General features: G+C 46.5%; 7 protein-coding genes across 7 annotated transcripts; 3 read left to right on the plus strand and 4 right to left on the minus strand.

The window, feature by feature from the left end:
- Positions 1 to 654: 654 nt before the first annotated feature.
- N7478_010056 (uncharacterized protein) lies at positions 655 to 1,120 on the plus strand (the record flags this gene model as incomplete). Its single annotated transcript, XM_056926270.1, has 2 exons — positions 655 to 669; positions 719 to 1,120. 2 exons carry the CDS (start codon positions 655 to 657, stop codon positions 1,118 to 1,120), a joined length of 417 nt encoding a protein of 138 aa, XP_056775640.1.
- An 898-nt stretch (positions 1,121 to 2,018) lies between these two features.
- Positions 2,019 to 2,702, minus strand: N7478_010057 (uncharacterized protein; the record flags this gene model as incomplete). The annotated part of the gene is made up of 1 exon (XM_056926271.1): positions 2,019 to 2,702. One exon carries the CDS (start codon positions 2,700 to 2,702, stop codon positions 2,019 to 2,021), a length of 684 nt encoding a protein of 227 aa, XP_056775641.1.
- A 3,930-nt stretch (positions 2,703 to 6,632) lies between these two features.
- On the minus strand, positions 6,633 to 6,887 carry N7478_010058 (uncharacterized protein; the record flags this gene model as incomplete). Its single annotated transcript, XM_056926272.1, has 1 exon — positions 6,633 to 6,887. The coding sequence occupies one exon, from the start codon at positions 6,885 to 6,887 to the stop codon at positions 6,633 to 6,635; it is 255 nt and encodes an 84-aa protein (XP_056775642.1).
- Positions 6,888 to 7,980: 1,093 nt separating this feature from the next.
- Positions 7,981 to 8,235, minus strand: N7478_010059 (uncharacterized protein; the record flags this gene model as incomplete). The annotated part of the gene is made up of 1 exon (XM_056926273.1): positions 7,981 to 8,235. The coding sequence occupies one exon, from the start codon at positions 8,233 to 8,235 to the stop codon at positions 7,981 to 7,983; it is 255 nt and encodes an 84-aa protein (XP_056775643.1).
- Positions 8,236 to 8,999: 764 nt separating this feature from the next.
- N7478_010060 (bZIP transcription factor) lies at positions 9,000 to 10,415 on the plus strand (the record flags this gene model as incomplete). The annotated part of the gene is made up of 1 exon (XM_056926274.1): positions 9,000 to 10,415. The coding sequence occupies one exon, from the start codon at positions 9,000 to 9,002 to the stop codon at positions 10,413 to 10,415; it is 1,416 nt and encodes a 471-aa protein (XP_056775644.1).
- Positions 10,416 to 12,765: 2,350 nt separating this feature from the next.
- On the minus strand, positions 12,766 to 13,186 carry N7478_010061 (uncharacterized protein; the record flags this gene model as incomplete). Its single annotated transcript, XM_056926275.1, has 2 exons — positions 12,766 to 13,040; positions 13,156 to 13,186. The coding sequence occupies 2 exons, from the start codon at positions 13,184 to 13,186 to the stop codon at positions 12,766 to 12,768; spliced, it is 306 nt and encodes a 101-aa protein (XP_056775645.1).
- Positions 13,187 to 14,372: 1,186 nt separating this feature from the next.
- On the plus strand, positions 14,373 to 14,598 carry N7478_010062 (uncharacterized protein; the record flags this gene model as incomplete). Its single annotated transcript, XM_056926276.1, has 2 exons — positions 14,373 to 14,471; positions 14,500 to 14,598. 2 exons carry the CDS (start codon positions 14,373 to 14,375, stop codon positions 14,596 to 14,598), a joined length of 198 nt encoding a protein of 65 aa, XP_056775646.1.
- Between the last annotated feature and the right edge of the window lie 2,257 nt (positions 14,599 to 16,855).

A 16,855-nucleotide genomic window follows, 5' to 3' on the forward strand; every position in this document is an offset into this window, starting at 1 on the left:
CGCCATCTCCCGGTACTTCTCCCCCACATCGAAATTCGTACCGCAAGGCTAAGGACGTCCCGCGACCTCTGGAATAAATTCCAGGAGCGGTACTGGTGGATGGAACTCGCGAAATTTTGTGAACTGTTCGCTCAGCTATGCCAGCAAAATGGCGAGCGCTGCGGCAGCGCGCGCGAATTCATCGATCATGTGCGGATGATAGTACATCTCTTGAATGCTACCGCCCTGTATCAATTGGCAGCAAGGCTCAAATTGCCATTCTGCTCACGCAGAGTGGACCGGAATATATCTATACTCTAAATGCGATCCATAATGATAAAGATCCCTTCAACCCGGAAACGAGCGCAAATCATCTGGCAAACGCCGAACAGACGGTGCAACGAAAGGACGGGACAACGCTCCTCCATCACCGGTCTTTCCATCGATGCCAGGTTCAGCCAGCGGGTTGCCAATGCCATCTGCATCGCCATTTCGTCCATCAAAGAAGCGATAGAAAACGCCACTTGAGTGTGAAGAGGTGACACCTCCAGTGGTCAAACCAAGCCAAGAAGGACCGACTTGACATCGGATCTTGGATATTCGATCTATGATCGTAGACGAAGACCTTCACGGCGTCTCCTGGGGTCCCTGGGCAAGGTGTACTCGGCAGGCACAATGAACACCGCACAGGTCAGAGAAGTGGACCCGGCGACCTTTCGCGAAGCGGTATTGGGCCCAGACCAGCTGGAATGGTGGGTCGCTTCTTGAACACAGAACATCGGAAAAGGTCCTGCGAGCGGACGGACCAGCAGAAGATCATGGAATTGGCTGCAAATGGGTCTTCAAGACGAAAGCCAACGGAACACGCAAAGCGCGATTGGTCATCAAAGGCTACCGGCAGAAACATGATATCGACTATCACGAGACGTTAGCTGCTGTGTCTAGGATGGACTCCGTCCGCTGCATTTTCGCGAGCGCTGTGTTGCGCGAATGGGAACTCTACCAATTCGACGCAGTCACCGCGTTTCTTCACGGTGATGTCGACTCGTCTATCTATACGGAGTTGCCCGAAGGCTATGAAGAATCAGGGTACGTATGCGGGCTCTGCCACTCACTGTATGGACCGAAGCAGGCCCTGTGAATTTGATACCAACGCGTCCACCGAGGAACGATCGCGGGGTAGCCGTGCACGCCCACAATGAAAACCCTGTTAGAATGAAAATTCTTCACCCACCCCTCAGTTTAATAACAATTTTAACAACAATAACACATCAAATATATTGAATTTATATACAGAATATCAAATTTAACTAGTAAAGAATGTAAAAAAGTAAAAAAAAGTAAAAAGAAATGTCACTGTGGGCCTTCCACCGGGTCACTTGCATATTGGCTTCAGCCATCAACTTCTGCTTCGCCATTTTTCGATCAGCAGCAGCCTTTTCCTTGGCATATCGGGCTGCAATACTAACATGGGCATCTCTCGCATATACCCTTCCTACACGTGTATTTAGAACTGCCCTTTTTGACCTTTTTTTTATATTTCTGCGTGGTAGAACCTCTGATTCAAAGGTCTGTCGGAGCTGCTGTAAAGCTTTAATACTGAAGATATCCTTGCTGTAGGACTCGGTAGACCTGTTTTGATTGGGAATCGAGACGATCAAATAGTTTTCGATCGCTTTTAGCCGCAAATTTAGCTGCAGATCGTATAGTCTTTGGAGGTGTTGTAGGAATTGGGCTACTTGGTAAATCTAGCTCCCGTAGAGGTGATCCATCCCACGTCTGTATAATCGGAATACTCTCATCCCAGAATTGATCATTGGTCATAAATCCATTAATTTGGGTTAGGATATTTAAAGGGTCAAAAGGTATAATGCCTGTATCACGAAAGGCATGTTCGATAGTGCTTTTTTTGAAGGTTTTTTCCCGGATCTTCGGCAGTGAATGTATAAATATCGCAAGATCAATATCCCCCAACCACGAGATATTCTCTGAGTTATCCACTTTAAAGTGGTGTTTATAGGCCAGAAATGGATTCTGATCTAATGGCTGAGTGATATGGGTTGAATGGGACTTAGAACAAAAGGAATAATATAAAATACATCACATAGATTAAGGAACTCTAGGGTAAGATGAGAGTCGTGTCCATCAAAGAGAAGTAACCGTGGATATCCATTGGCAGCTTTAAATGTATAATCTTGGAAATGTCGAAGCCATTCAAGTGCAATTTCTTGTGTAATAAACCCATTTGGTGATGTATCAAAGGCCCAATCACCAGGAATTTTAGATGGGAAGTAGTCCTCGAGAAGCCGGCCTTTACACGCGAAAATGATATAAGGCGGAATAACACTTCCATCTGCTGATACACACTCAATAATTGTAGTCGTTGGTGCTCGTTCTGGTGTTCCTTTTCGAGTATGTTTTTTGGGTGTTACCCCTGAGGGAACATTCTCTTTTCCAATCTGTCCTGATTGGAAGCCAATTTCATCAAAGTTATAGATGTTTTGGTAAGGAATTTTCTCAATATAAGGTTCCAAATAGTCAAACCAAAGACTAATCTCTCCAATGTCTTCAGCTGTAAGCCTTTTTTTTTCGATTGGAACCTCAGTAACGATATTGAGGTTATAATCTTTCTTAACACGAGTGGTAAAGCCATATACCCAATTTTTACCGACCTCCGATTCTCCCGACCGGTGGCAGATTTGATTGGCTGTACGTACAATCATCTTTGTTGTAGGCTTAATTTTTAGTCGAAATATTAAGAATAATAGCCAATCTATTAGGGTATTTTCTTGAATTTCCGATAGTAGACGTCGGTGAGGTCTAGGTGCAGCTGTTGCTGGTATGCCTAGATGGCGGCGACGGAGACGTTGATAATCAACGTTGAATTCCTTCGCAATTTTGGTAAGAACAGGCTTTGAATTTAGGGCCTGGATGTGTGCAATTGCTTGCTAAATCCGAATTTCGGCTTCATTTTTGGTTTGGGGCATTTTTTTGTATGTAAAATTGGTAGTAAAATTGATGTGTGGTGAAGAATTTTCATTCTAACAGGATTTTCATTGTGGGCGGGAGCACCCTTTGGGCGGTGGCCAAAGGGGGCGTGTCTATTTGTGAGGATCGTTGCACTTGCTTGTTTGTTTTTCATGCGCATTTGCCGCAGGGACAAGAAAGTCATCAACATAAACACAAACGACGCAATCCGACTTGACGCAGTTGTTCGATTGGGGCATGGGTAGACCTCGACAAACGTGGGTTTGGGTTGGGTTTTGTTGTGGTTTGAAGGAAGATTTATTCATATTCTTTCAGAGGGAATACATGAAGCTATATATACAGCGAGAAGATCAAGTTGATTTCCAATCAACTTGATGCTACATATAGATATCTCGGGAATTAATTCCGATGGTGCGGATCAGTTCCTGATCTGCATCAGCCTCATATCACAACACCAATCAACTTGATCTTCTCGTTGTATTCCCTCTGAAAGATAAACAATCAATCTTCCTTTGAATTACAACACGACCCAGAAAGTTTGGCCCACTGTTTCTATCACCCAACGATATCTAAAAGGTGGAGGCCCTTCTGAAAACGCAAAGATGTAGATCCTCGCACTTTATGCCCTCATGGAGTCAGAAAGAAACAGCTAAAAAAAGTGTACGCTACAAGAGAATTCAAATTGAAGCCACGAAATCCCAATGCACAAATACAAAACTAATGACACGTCACAACGATTACACATTCTTCAACGCAAGAATATTCGAACTATGGCTGCTTTCCTTTGCTGTACGTTGTCTACTCTTGCCCCCCCCCCGGACCTACCTTATGCAAGAGCATTTAGTTACCGTGTAGCAATTGTGCTTACGTGGTATGCCAAATGGTTTGGCTATTTCTGGTGTTGTCCGGCTTATGAATTTGCGACCCACACGACCAGATCCGGCTCCTGGAAAATCCCATAGGGCCACATCTGGACGCGGTGAATGATTCGTATATTGTGCAGCCTGCATAGCTAGGGGACTAGGCAAGATCGTTTTCACAAACAGTCATACAGGTCGCATAGATGGGCGCAGTCGAATTCTGCCCAGGCTTGGCGTAACCAATTGAGTTACGACAATCTTCAGGCCTTCGAAACCCAATTCTTGGCATCTCGGCTGGAGAACTGAACTCGTCTGGTCGTCCATATAGCGGGAGGAGTCACTTTTTTTAAACTTTCTAGTACTCCGAACAATTTCCAGCTGCCTAATAGGCAATGAAAGTTAACTAGTTGGGACCCGCTAAACAAGAGCCAACATGATTGCGGGTGCACACAGTGCGTATTCCAATTTTTCAAAGATGACAACGGAAATACCAAGACAGGCCAAAAATGAACAGTATGATTTCACTTTCTTTTTGGGAGACGTATAGAGTCTAAGCAATCTATAAAGATGGTCACATGAGCAAACTTTCCAGTTCGTACCCACTCTGTTCAGGTGTTCTTTACCCGTCTTCTCGACCTGATTTTCAATTTCATGTCTACTCGGTGAAGATTTCACGCCAAGATGAAGCGAATAAATAAAAATTTCCCAATCAAGTGGCTCGAAAATTGCGATTCAAAAGATTTAAGCTTTTCCGTAACTTGCGATGTGTACGCTGATATTGGAAATGCTCCTGGTGATGATGACTGCCCCATCCCGGGGACATACGAGGCGGATCAAGACCAGAGGCGATTTTGTAACCAGGGCGCTCCTTTACGCGCCTTTCTTAGGCTCTCTATGCCATCCAGTGTGGTTCATATGACATTTCCTCTGGCCGCTGTACTGGAACCAGGCCATTTAGCATGCGCTGTAGAAGCCAAGAGAAGAGAAGAAACCTTCTTGCTAGTCTACTAGATGCCTGGGGCCATGCATTTTTAGAGATCACATCCCAGAATGTCGGTATGTTTTGACTGGTCTAGGCTTTAATCGACTCAGCCAACCTTCGCTATCAAATTCTAATCCTTATTCAGCAGAAAGGCAAGCCCCTGCCGCTCTCCACATCTGATTCCTGAGGTAGACCTCGAAAGAATCCGTTCTGATCCGGCCCAGAGCCCAACCCGGGCCAAATTACCGCGGGCCCAGAAAGCCCAGAAAGCCCAGAAAAGGCCCAGAAAAAGACCATTTACCCCTGAATCTGTGATATCTGTAATATCTGTGATGCTTTAATATCTCTATTTTAATTTTGAAATAAATGCGACTAGTAGAAATGGAGTTAGAGAAAAATAAGAGACAAAAAGGGGGGAAAGGTTCCACTTCGAAAAAATTCATTTTTGTCCCCTACCCCATCAAAATTAATAAGATCTTTTTTATTAAATATACTGGCCAAACCTCAATAAATTGGCATACACGCTGCCGCAGCCTACCAACGTCAAACTCCGAGACAATTCAGGATGAAACGGGACCGCCAGCTATCTTGTAAATGGAGGGTACTATCAAAGTATATTTGGCACCAGTTCGAGTTCTGTGATTTAGTGCATCAATCTGATATCAGATAAACCAAATTGAACCCTAATACATATCCGCTGATTTGAATATCACTTTGATATCTGCATCCAAAACCGCGCCAAGACCCGATTTTGTCCCCCCCCACCTTCCCTCTGTATAATATAGAAACCACTGCAATACAGACACATTGCCTCCCTACAAGGTAGCGCGGACGGGCCTACCTCTGACGCTAGGGTCTAATTTGTTTCCGTACAATACCACGGTGACTGGTAACCCGTGACGGCCAAAATATACTCTCCTTCTTGACTGTGTGAGGTCGCCAATAGATCCCGAATTATCCCTGTGAACCAAGTTGATTACATACTAACTTGGTCTTCCCACTATATATGTAGCTTCACATATTTTATCTGAAACAATAACACAATCCATTCCTCTGAGCTACAACACAAATGTACTGTGTACTATTAAGCAACAAGTAGCGTTCAACTTGTCAGATCCAGCGTAGTGCTGTCATATACCATGGCCGCACATTTAGCGTTCAACAGTGAAGTAAGGAAGTTAAAGTATTGAATCCAACCCGAGTTATTGGGATGATGCCCTGAAATGTTCCTAGCACGTTCCTTGGGTAGTGTGTTCGAGAATACCCGGTGCCCCCCCTGTATGGACCAATACATGGTTTGTGTAACTCGAAGATACTGCCACTCGCTGGTATGGCCATGGGATACACTCGGCCTCGAATAACCCTAGGCTAAGCTCAACCGAATAATGAAAAATCATAGCCCAGACTTTGCGGTTTCCGCTCTATCTGTATAACCTGTCTATTGGGCGCCTGAACTCCCTTTTGCGACGTGGGTCGATCAGCACAAAACATCAAATTGCAGATTGCCGCGGACCATCCCTGGAGTAGGCAATTACCGACTGACAATCGCAAGCTCCTGATCCCTATGATCGCAATTTCCCGGCTGGCGTGCAAACAGGGATCACCTTGGTCCTTGGCCTAGATTTCCCTGTACAACTGACATGAACCACCTCCCTCCCCTTCCCCCAATATCAACCTATCTCTGCTTCCTTTTATGTTCATTGTACTTTCGGTTATCCAATTTCTTTCCTATTTCTCCCTGGATCGTCGTCCCTTGGGCCTTGTCTTTCTCCTAGTTAGGTAGATGATACAGTGTCAGAACCTTCGATCCAGCGCGTTTGGCATTAACAGCAGACTCTATAGCTATCCCGTTCCAATTCTTCATCACTGTCATAATGGCAAACCAATGCTCTGGTCACGTTTTTATAATCGTCCAGGCCACCAACGGGAACATCCTGACTTGGCGCTGCTCTGGCTGCAACTCGGGCCCCTTCATAGCCATCTGGCGCTGCAAGATCTGTGGCTATTGTCGCTGCAATGCCTGCCACAATGCTAAAACATAGCGGCTCCATGACTTCTGTGTATTCTACCGGGATCATGGGGTGGGACGAGATATATGCATTTTGCACTGGGGGAAACTCTTTGTTGGAAGCTATTCAGGTTTTAGAGGCTCATGATTTTATCGCCGATTATCTGATTAGCCAACTCCAATGCGCGAAATCGGATACATTCACGGAATGGGTCCAAGAGGAAGATTTCATCTATGAGAATGAGACACTGGAAGAGAATTGGGTATTTTTCCTTCATTATCTGCGTTTTTCATTATCCCCGGCCGATATTCTTCAGCTTTTTATTTTGACTCATCACTGGAGAAAGAACAACGGCAAGATGCTAGAGTGGAGTCCCAGCAGAAAGTGTCAATATTTGAGGGAACGCCTATTTTTCGGATATAATTTCCCTGGGATTGTGTGGGTTCGAGACGTGAGAGAAACACCTGATAAGAGTTATACCGCAAGAGACTTTGAATAATCTGTCGAATTAAAGCTTGAAGCACATGCTGCTAATTTTAAGCAGCCATGACAGCAATCTTGGCAGAGCTATCGCAAAAGTCGTTGTGTATCTAATGCGAGAGGGAACGCATTTTCATGGAAATTCCCGGACCATGAGATCGCAGATCGAATGAATAGTATTAAATGTCGTGACAAGAATGATGCTTGAATACGAAATGGTGGGCCCGGTACGAGGAGATACAAAAAGCTAAAACAACAGGCTTCTAGATTTTTACGCCGCTCACATGTCTTCCTCGTCTGCGGTCGCAAATGTGCTAGGCTCGTTGATATTGCGAGGGCGGAATTCGTTGAAGGCTGTGGTAAGGCGAATGGCCTCACATATTGGCCGCCACCGAGGAGGGAATCAAAATCTGAAGGGGGTATTATGGTAGGAATGTGACTGTTGACTGCACATTCGTTGAAAATCCAACTCATGCTCAGTAGTTACGTAGCAAAACAACGTTTATGAAGTGTTAAGTTTCAATGATTTATTCACATTCTTATGTTAATGGTTCAACGTTGACTCAACAGATCACGTAGATATTTATAGAACGGTTCCAGACTCATAGTCTAGTAGAATTGATTGTTAAATGGCTCATCAAACTTCCACTTTCTCTTATTCGTGACTCTAGTTTAATGCCAATTAATTCTTGAGAGCACCAGAGACAGGAGTGTTGACCTGTGGGTCCCTTTGGCTCAACTCGCTCAACGCGAGGGCCCGCATATCGTCGATCACGGAAAGCGGACCCAGAGCTCTGATATGGGCGGTCAGAAGCAGATTGGATGTTGATGCTGTTGAGATAAGCGCCCATTTTCTTGACTCTCTGGGTTGATGAGCAGTTGACAATTGTAACCATTGCGCTTTCAGTAGAACATCAACGAAAGCCTTGAAAAACATCTCGGTATTCAAGGGCGCGTCTCGTGAGACGACTGTTCAATATGGTACCCACCCAAAAAGGATGTGCATGAGGATGCCTTGAGTCCCCCCTTGTTTCCGAGTCTGAGCACAATCAACATCCTGAGATGAAACCTCAGATATCGCATCGTCACTACTCTACTTAGGCAGCGACTGTGAATGTCGAAAGAACCAGGGAGAAAACAATGGCCGTACGTAACTGGCGATCTGCTGTAGCAAATATGCCTCGTCATCGCTGAGCTGTACGGGTGACCAGGCGGCGTCCATTGACTGAAAATATTGCATGCCAACACCGTGCTTCTATTCATAATAACCATATAGGCAGATAAGCACGTTTTCTTTGAAGCATGGCATTGTAACAATGAGAAATTCACCTGCTTCCTTGCGTTCATAGCACTCCATACACGCTATCCGGACTGCAATGATTTCCGCTCGCCGTGCAGTCTCCATGTCAGGTATTGAAAGCAATCCGAGTCTATAACAACCTTGCTCCTGGCTTCTGAACACATGGCCACCAGGAAAGGATATGTTGGTCCTGGGAGCTCTCGTACTCCTGGGATCCATAGTCTTGTGTCTGAATATGAGCCGATACATTCTTATCTCCTGACCATAAGAATCAATCGAGACTTGAATATAGACTGGTGGCAAGATATATAAGCCAGGCAAAGAAGGAGGCTTCTTTGTCGGAGTCTCTACGTGCGGCTCCAGCTCATGTGTCTGAGAATGCGATTCATAGCCACGGTATGATGGAGAACGAGCATGGTCCCGTAGGTCCCATACACCAATCTCGTCGGCCACCACTACGAGCTCGACCACAGTCTTGGCATCCAGATGGCCCAGTTGAGTCTCCGCTGGAAGGTCCCCCCTCGAGATCTATAGGCGTTCATTCTATCTTGAATCCACCGGCTCAGACAATAGAGGCCACTAGCAGTGGTCTAGGCTCACAAAGTGCATCGAGAAAATCTTCTCCGCGACCACGAACGGGCTTTTCACCCGTTATGCGTCCCATGCATTCCATTATGCAGCATCCGCTATCTCCCAGGCCGACCGGTTGGCCATTGGGAAACCCTAGCTCGCCATCAGCGCGATTCGTGGGCAGGGGAAGGAGCGGGCAATCCAGCGTCTCGCATTCTTCTCTGGTTTATCATGAACCTCCGATGGGTCTACGACAAGCTCCAGCGAGCTCTCCTCTCCCAAACCCACCTTTACGACCTCTTGCTGCGTTGCCTGCTATTCAAGCCTCAATGCCAGCAGCACTACACTCCACACCAATTATCCATTCCAGACGCACCAGTGCGGGTCCAGCGCCATTGAAGAATCCTACATCTCAAGAAACCACCCCCGGCGCGCCCCATTCAACATATAGCCGATTGGGACGTGCTTCACCAGCCGTAACAAACATGTCAGCTCCACCGAGTGTAGCCTCATACGCAGCTGCCTCAACACCTTACATGACAATGGAAACCCTGACTCGAGGTATGCCTGCAGTTGCGGGTCCCCGCAGCATTGCAGAAGAACCAGCATCGATCCCTTCCAATCGAGTACCAAGCGTTGGACCCGGCACGCAAGCGAACGCAGTGCCCCCAAGAGCAAGAATACTATGCCATGTAGACTATAAGTCCGGCTCAACCAGCCAAGCCGAAAAGCGTAAAGCAAACAGCGACGCCTCGCGCCGATTCCGCAATCGCAAACGCAACGAAGCGCAAATGGAACAACGACTCACTTCCCAACAAGATGAAATCCTGCGCCAAACCGAGGAAATCCGAGCCTTGACCCAGCAACGCGATCACTATAAGGCTGAGCGCGATTTCTTCCGCGATTATCTTGCTCGCTTCGTTCCTCTAAACCAACTTCCGCCTCGACCTTCATCTCCCCGTTATTCGTCCTCGATCCCCGCCCCGCTTCTCCCTACACCTGCCATGGAGACAGCCCCGACACCAACATGGTCGGGCGGTGATGCCGGACGAACTGCGTCTGGTGCGCAGCCTGTATCAGCAGGATCACCGCGACCGCAGGGTAGTTGGCCTGGAACACCGATCCCGTACGCTGCTGTACCACATGACTCCACGCCACGGGTTCTTGGAAGCGACTCGGCCCCTTCAGCACTACCTGTCTCTGGGGGATCATTACCTCCATTCCACGGGTCCTGGCCCCGGCAATAAGTCCCTTTGTTTAAAAAGCATTTATAGAAGGACAGTGAATCGGGTTTTCATTCTGTTTGCCCTTGTCCCTTCATCCCCTCATACTCATACTATACCTCCTTATTATAATTATCCCTTGTGTCTCCTTTGTCATTTGTCTCTTGCCTTTTATTAGAGCATCTCTGGGGACTGTTACTGGATTGACTGTTACAACTTGTGAACTCCATGGGAAATTAGCGGGTGTCATCATATTGGATATCATTGGTTTTTGGCTTTTTTTTCTCTTTTTTGTCTTCTCAATTACTTGGATGGGTGAAAACTATTTGCATTTGTGGTGGATATAGGCTGATGCATGGTTTGCTTTGTTTTCCTTGATTTTTTTTTCTTTGTCTCTGTTTCTTTTGTCATCTCCTAGATAGAGCTCTTTGTAGCTGACTACCTGTGCCTAGCCGCTCAATCTAGAGTTTAGGACGAGCCTTGCTCCTGTCTAAATGCCAACTAGTATCCAGTCCATTATACATTATGTCTTGGACTCTCCCACCAATACGCATTATAAATTATTTCCCAAGCCCTTGTATCTCAAGGCAGAGTTAGGTTGAAGATCTAAGTAATTCTATGGCTTGGTTTCTGGTACCCTCGAGTATAAAATCCTACGCGAGGAATATCCCTATGCGTGCATCGAACCGGGCTAAATTGCTGCGGGCATGTGTTCTTAACCATATCGTCTTATGTTGGCTAATTGAGTAGGCCCAATCCACATTTCCACCTATCGGGTTACCAGAAGACAGACAAGACAGTGCAGGCGCTCGGTGGCCATATCGATATTATAACAGAAATTTGTGAAGTTGTCGAAAAAGCAGGGACAGAAAATTTACATCGCCAATATTATACACACATGATGCAAGAATGTTAATGATGTATAGTAAATTACTGATCATTATCCACTTGAAATCGTACTAAACGTTTCTACCTACCAGTACTTGAGCTATAATCCAAAGTATATTGCTTGATAATAATTTTTCATTCAGCGTTGTTCTCTGTCCAGAGACATTGCTTTTTGACATACTACTGGCCAACAATTGCAAATGGCATTATGACAAAAATAGAATGTTAACCCTGTTTACTACATCTCCCTGGGCGGTAAGGGCCTGAGGGGGACGAATATCAATTCATGCGCAGGCATTACGAAAGTCTATGGTGTATATCTTATTCACGCTTTGGTATTACACCAATATGCTGATAATATCTGCTATTCCAGGGAAGATAATTGTAGTTGTCAGTCCACAAAGTCGGGCCAGACTTGTGACCCAATAGGAAAAATACTATGTATTATTCCTATAAAAGCAGCAAGATTCGCACTTCAGGGCGTATGACTCTCCTACAAGCTCGCAGAAGTCTCAGCATATCATTTCTCTCCGACCCAAAAGTGGAATTTTCACATTTCACGTCCACAAGCGGACATATACACACTTGGTGTCAGTTCATCTCCCTTACTGAGATATATTTCATGGCTGACTTTCAATAGTTACCTTGATGGATGAGCCTTGTCTTTATATTGAATATAATACTGTCGACGCTTATATTCTCGCATCATGGTCAGAGAACGCCGCACCCGAACTATTTGCATCCTGTGTAGACTCGGTGCGAGATAGTCTTCGCCATGTTGATGGTGAAAAAAAGCCGACAATTATATAAATGCTCTCATCAGCCTGCTTACCATAGGCTTTTTACCACCTCCATACATGTGCCGAGAGATCAAGCGAATGTTATACGCTGATAGTGGGCATGATCTCATAAACCATCTCTTGGAACACGATGACCTTCGTCCGATTTTAGAGAGCCGTCTAGATCAGGTGCACAGAGCAGAAAATTATTGAAATGGCTTATCTGTGATGTGAAGCAAATATTCATTGTGTGCGATGGTAAGAAGGAAAACCAAGCATAGAATTGGATCTATGTATACACACTATTGACCCCAAACCTCCGAGCCTACCAAGAATTTTGATCTATTCATCATCGCTCCGCCTTTCATATAATCGTATTGTTTCTAAACTTATCACATAATATCGGTATTGGAAGATACCCTAGCCTATGTAGAGATGTGTCCTCAAGTACATGAAGTTATGAACAAGTTCGATTCACTGCAGGAGATTTTGGTGTATCATCACCTGCGCGAATTGATAGCCAGGCCATCATGCGACATGTATGACAGGCTGAGTATATGCTTTGATCTGCTTGCAAAGCAAGCATGACAACGCCCTTATGTCGCGTTGGCTCCAAATCTATGGGCAACCGAGACCGATTGAACATTAATACACAGGGAAATCGAGGGTAGCATTTAAGTTTTCCCTATTCATAAACAGACCAATAGCTAGACACCATTTATGTTTTCTTTATTGGTCGGGAAATCTTCTCTTGCCGCTTTACCTTCAGGCCATTCAGTGATGTTCACCTGAACGCCCTGAACGCCCTGAACGCCCGCCCCCATGCTGACGTGTCCTTCCCCTCTCATACTGAGATTGCCTTCGACATGTGTTGTCACAAGAGTGTAGTGATTTATTCCGCTGAGTACGCGGATCATTCGATGGATATCGCACTCGTTTTTGTATTCCGTCACTAGGTTCTCTTCGGTTCGAGTGTTTGTGACTGGACTTGTTTGAGTCGCCTGTCTTTTGCGAGGATGCTGTCGGGACTGGTGAGGCAGATCTGTTGCCCAAAGCTTCAATTGTTCTCTCGAAATTCGCAATTCCCGTGCGAGCACGTTCGGCAGACGACGGATCCAACTGTGCCATGATGAGGCAGGGATTGTTGATGTCAAGCGATGGGGAGATGTCGATTCCCTGAAGGTACTTATGATGGAATCGCAAAGGAGCAAACTTGGATCTACGAGAATTCTTGGAGAGGATGTATACCTGGGGCGCCCATGGGACAATAGCGAGTGGACGCGCGAAGTGGGTCGAGGGCAGATCAGCCACTGTGAACCTGAGCAATGAGTGCCGTTCACCGCTTCACCGCATGTTTGTAGCCCGACGAGTCAACGTCAACACTCACCCATCAAGAATCACTCCCATCAAGAATCACTCCCATCAAGAATCACTCCCATCAAGAATCACTCCCATCAAGAATCACTCCCATCAAGAATCGCATCACCTCAAAGTCGCTCTCAGCACCATTTCCCACTTTTCAAGGCCGGACGATCTTTGACGGCTCAGGTCACCTTATTGGTCAGCGTCACGAAGATCCTGCCTGGACGGGGTCCTGGCATTGGGTTCGCGAATGAGGGAATCATTCAGACAAACTGCCTACTTTTAACATATGTCTCGTGCAGTTCGAGACGACCGCTTTGAATTGGCTCATCAGTGGGCATGTCGAGAAACCTATTGCGTAAAGCGATTTTACTAAATACGACACTAGGTATGGCCTACGAGAGAGCTTTGAATCGACTGAACTGATAATTTGATGATTGCATTTCCCAGTGGGCTGCCATGGCTCATGCTTTAGTCTATCTACTGTGCAAGTCTTGGCTTCTTCAGTCCCCATGGGAGTTGCAGTCCCCAGGGGAGATGAATACTGGTCCCTAGCACCACGCAGAGGTGCTTGCACATTGCTAGAGGGGCTTGATTTCGCAGCTCTCTCCTGCGGAGCCTCTTGGTGTCGCAGATGTCCCTGCGGATCCTCTTGGTAACGCATTTTTCCTTACGGAGAACTTATTTGACACAGCGGTCTCCTGCGGAGAACTTGGTAACGCAGCGCCCCCCTGCGAAGCACTGTTCTTATGTCACTGGGCTTGGATCAGCAACAGCCGTCGTCACGGAAACCTCAGGCCCGAAGGCCAGAGGCGACACACCGCGGCCGCGATGTGTGAAGAAAGACAAATGGATCGGGGGAGGAGCCTGCTTTTATGGACTTCAGCTACGCTTTCTCGCAGATACCAGCAGTGCAAATTTCTCACCGAGGACGGTTCTGGCGGTCGATACAATGTCTTCACCGGTCTTGACCCATGAGCTGGACGATGCTGGCGAATGGATCGCCAATCATGTCGCGACAGACAGCACCGGGACCGTTCATTCTATCTGGGTGTGTAGTATTCCTGACTCACAGAAAGTGCTGGTCGAATCACAAAATTGGCGCAGTTGCAATCGGAGGGCAAAGAGCTGGCTCGTCCATGGTTCACAGTAGTGGTACGGTGACCTCAGAGACGTGAGTCAGAATGAAGGTCCTCAGCATTATGCTGCGCGTGCGAAAGTGCCATGGGGGAGGATTGTGGTCAGGCAATTGGTCTACTTTGGAGAGGCCCGTCGAATTGCGTGCGGCTTCCATGTCACCTCCGCTTGACTACAGTATGCCCAAGTTCTGGCGGCTTATTGTGAAGAGGTACGCGGCTTGACAGGTTTTGTATTTGCTGCACATTGAGAGAAGGCATGCCTACATGATTGCTATTCAAGGGTATTCCTCCATACATCCATTACTGGACTTGTGCAGAGTCCCATGTGTCCACATATTCTACTTAAGGGCTGGTATCAACTGACCTAGATTGGAAGCGGAGGCTGCAGAGAGCTCTGCGTTCTTGGTGATTGTCAATATACTCTGATTATGGTATTACTATCAAAAGCCCCATGGCATATCAACTTAGTGAATAACTGTCTCCAATTCTCAACTTTTGGCGGGACGCACTTTTGCGTCTTTCGTAGAGTAGTGTATGCCCAACACCCCCCTTTTGCTGGAACGGCCGAAATGTAATGGAGCGATTCCAAGGACGATGTGGAGAGTTTTCGGGGGTAGCACAAAACTGAGCAATCTCTCATTCACCATCATTCTCTGAGGGCTTCTGGCTTTCCTCGCTGATCATTCACTGTCGTCCACTCAACGTTGAAGCACCAGAGCGGATATGGTGGCTCCACCTCGACCCACGGGCCGCACCGGTGCGGATTCAAGGTACCCGTGTTGGCTCAACTTAATGACCATGCATTGTTATGGTCTTGCCAATTTGGGCTGCCCACGGTTCACATTATGCTTGAGGGTGAATGATAGCTTTCACGTTCCCTTCAGGGCGTGTGTTTTTCCGCCAGTTAATGGGTGAGAGAAAAGTCACGAAAGTAGTCAAGTCAGGAATTAAAACGAGGGCCTCATGGTGCTCGCCTCAACTTTCACTTTGCCACAAATGTCTGCCGTTCCATATACTGTTGGGAGAATTTTCCTCTGCTCATGCTCGTTGAGTCAACTGATTCGCGAGTGAATAAAGTTTACGACCTCGTTTTCTACATGCCCAATTAGTCTTACCCGCACTAGAACTCTCCCTCGATGATTCCTCCTTGACAACTATTTGTCATTGCGCATATTCTTGGGACACCTCATCTTTGCCCATCGCTGTTGATTCAACCGAATCTGCTGGTGAATGAACTCTGGTGTCTCAATTAGCCGCAATTTTATTCTGCTGGGGGGCCTCCTCTGGCCTCGTAGTCTACCTGAACCTTGACTACTTGCCAACTATTTGTCATTCGGTCTTTGCTGCTCCTGTTTGCTCATCGCTGGTAAGTAAAAAAATTTTCTCTAGGGCATTTCCTCTTGCCCATAAATAATCAGAAAGTCTCACAATCTGCCGCTTTTGATCCAAGCGAAAGACGAGAAACTCCGCCCTGAAGGGTATAAATATGCCCCCATCCGTCTTTCTTGACTTTCTTCTTGCATCTCTCTTCGCACATCTCATTTGCGAAGGTTGAATTCTGATCATCTCCTTTTGTCTATACTTGTAAGTGTACCCAGCCATCAGCTCAAGTGTACCTATCTCTTACTGATGACACTCTTCCTCAAGGCCCAATATACAAAGATTTCAATACGTGAGTACCACCCTTCCTTATTTAAAGCTTACACTAACGCCGTTTATTCCTCGGATTCCACTAGGCTTCCAATCTGTCCACTGGGGCAGCAAGACATGTACCAAGGTGAGGTGTTGATTTCATCCGACCCATGAAAAAGGCACTATGTCATATCTAACGATCTCACAGTAGAGCTTCTTGGGCGGTCTGTGTACAGTCAGATCTGAACACATTCGATGACAACCATGACAGGCTCTCTACCCCTGATAAATTACGGTAAAGCCTTTTTATACGGCAGGCCCAATAACAACTCCATGAGGTCAGTCGCTGATCGAACGAACTTCTATCATAGGGACCTCCTACAGAAATGTGTATGGGTGGATACATCACGAATACCGGCGAACGCTGAGTGTGATCCGTATCCCTTCATCCTTGATTAAGTCTATGTACATAGAGCTGATGTATCTTCTGTGGCAGACATATTCACGGCCCCCTTCCCAAGTCCCGGCGTGGGCTATTCCGGATGCTGGATGGCTCATGAAGCTTTCTACCCTCTCGATCTTTGACTCGGTAGCAAGGGACCAGCTGTCGGACAGAGCACCCATCATGTACCCAAGGCAAGGCCGATTCCACCTCGAATACAAG

Source organism: Penicillium angulare, assembly GCF_028827245.1.
Source record: "Penicillium angulare strain IBT 27051 chromosome Unknown utg000007l_segment0_segment0, whole genome shotgun sequence".
Taxonomy (NCBI): domain Eukaryota; kingdom Fungi; phylum Ascomycota; class Eurotiomycetes; order Eurotiales; family Aspergillaceae; genus Penicillium; species Penicillium angulare.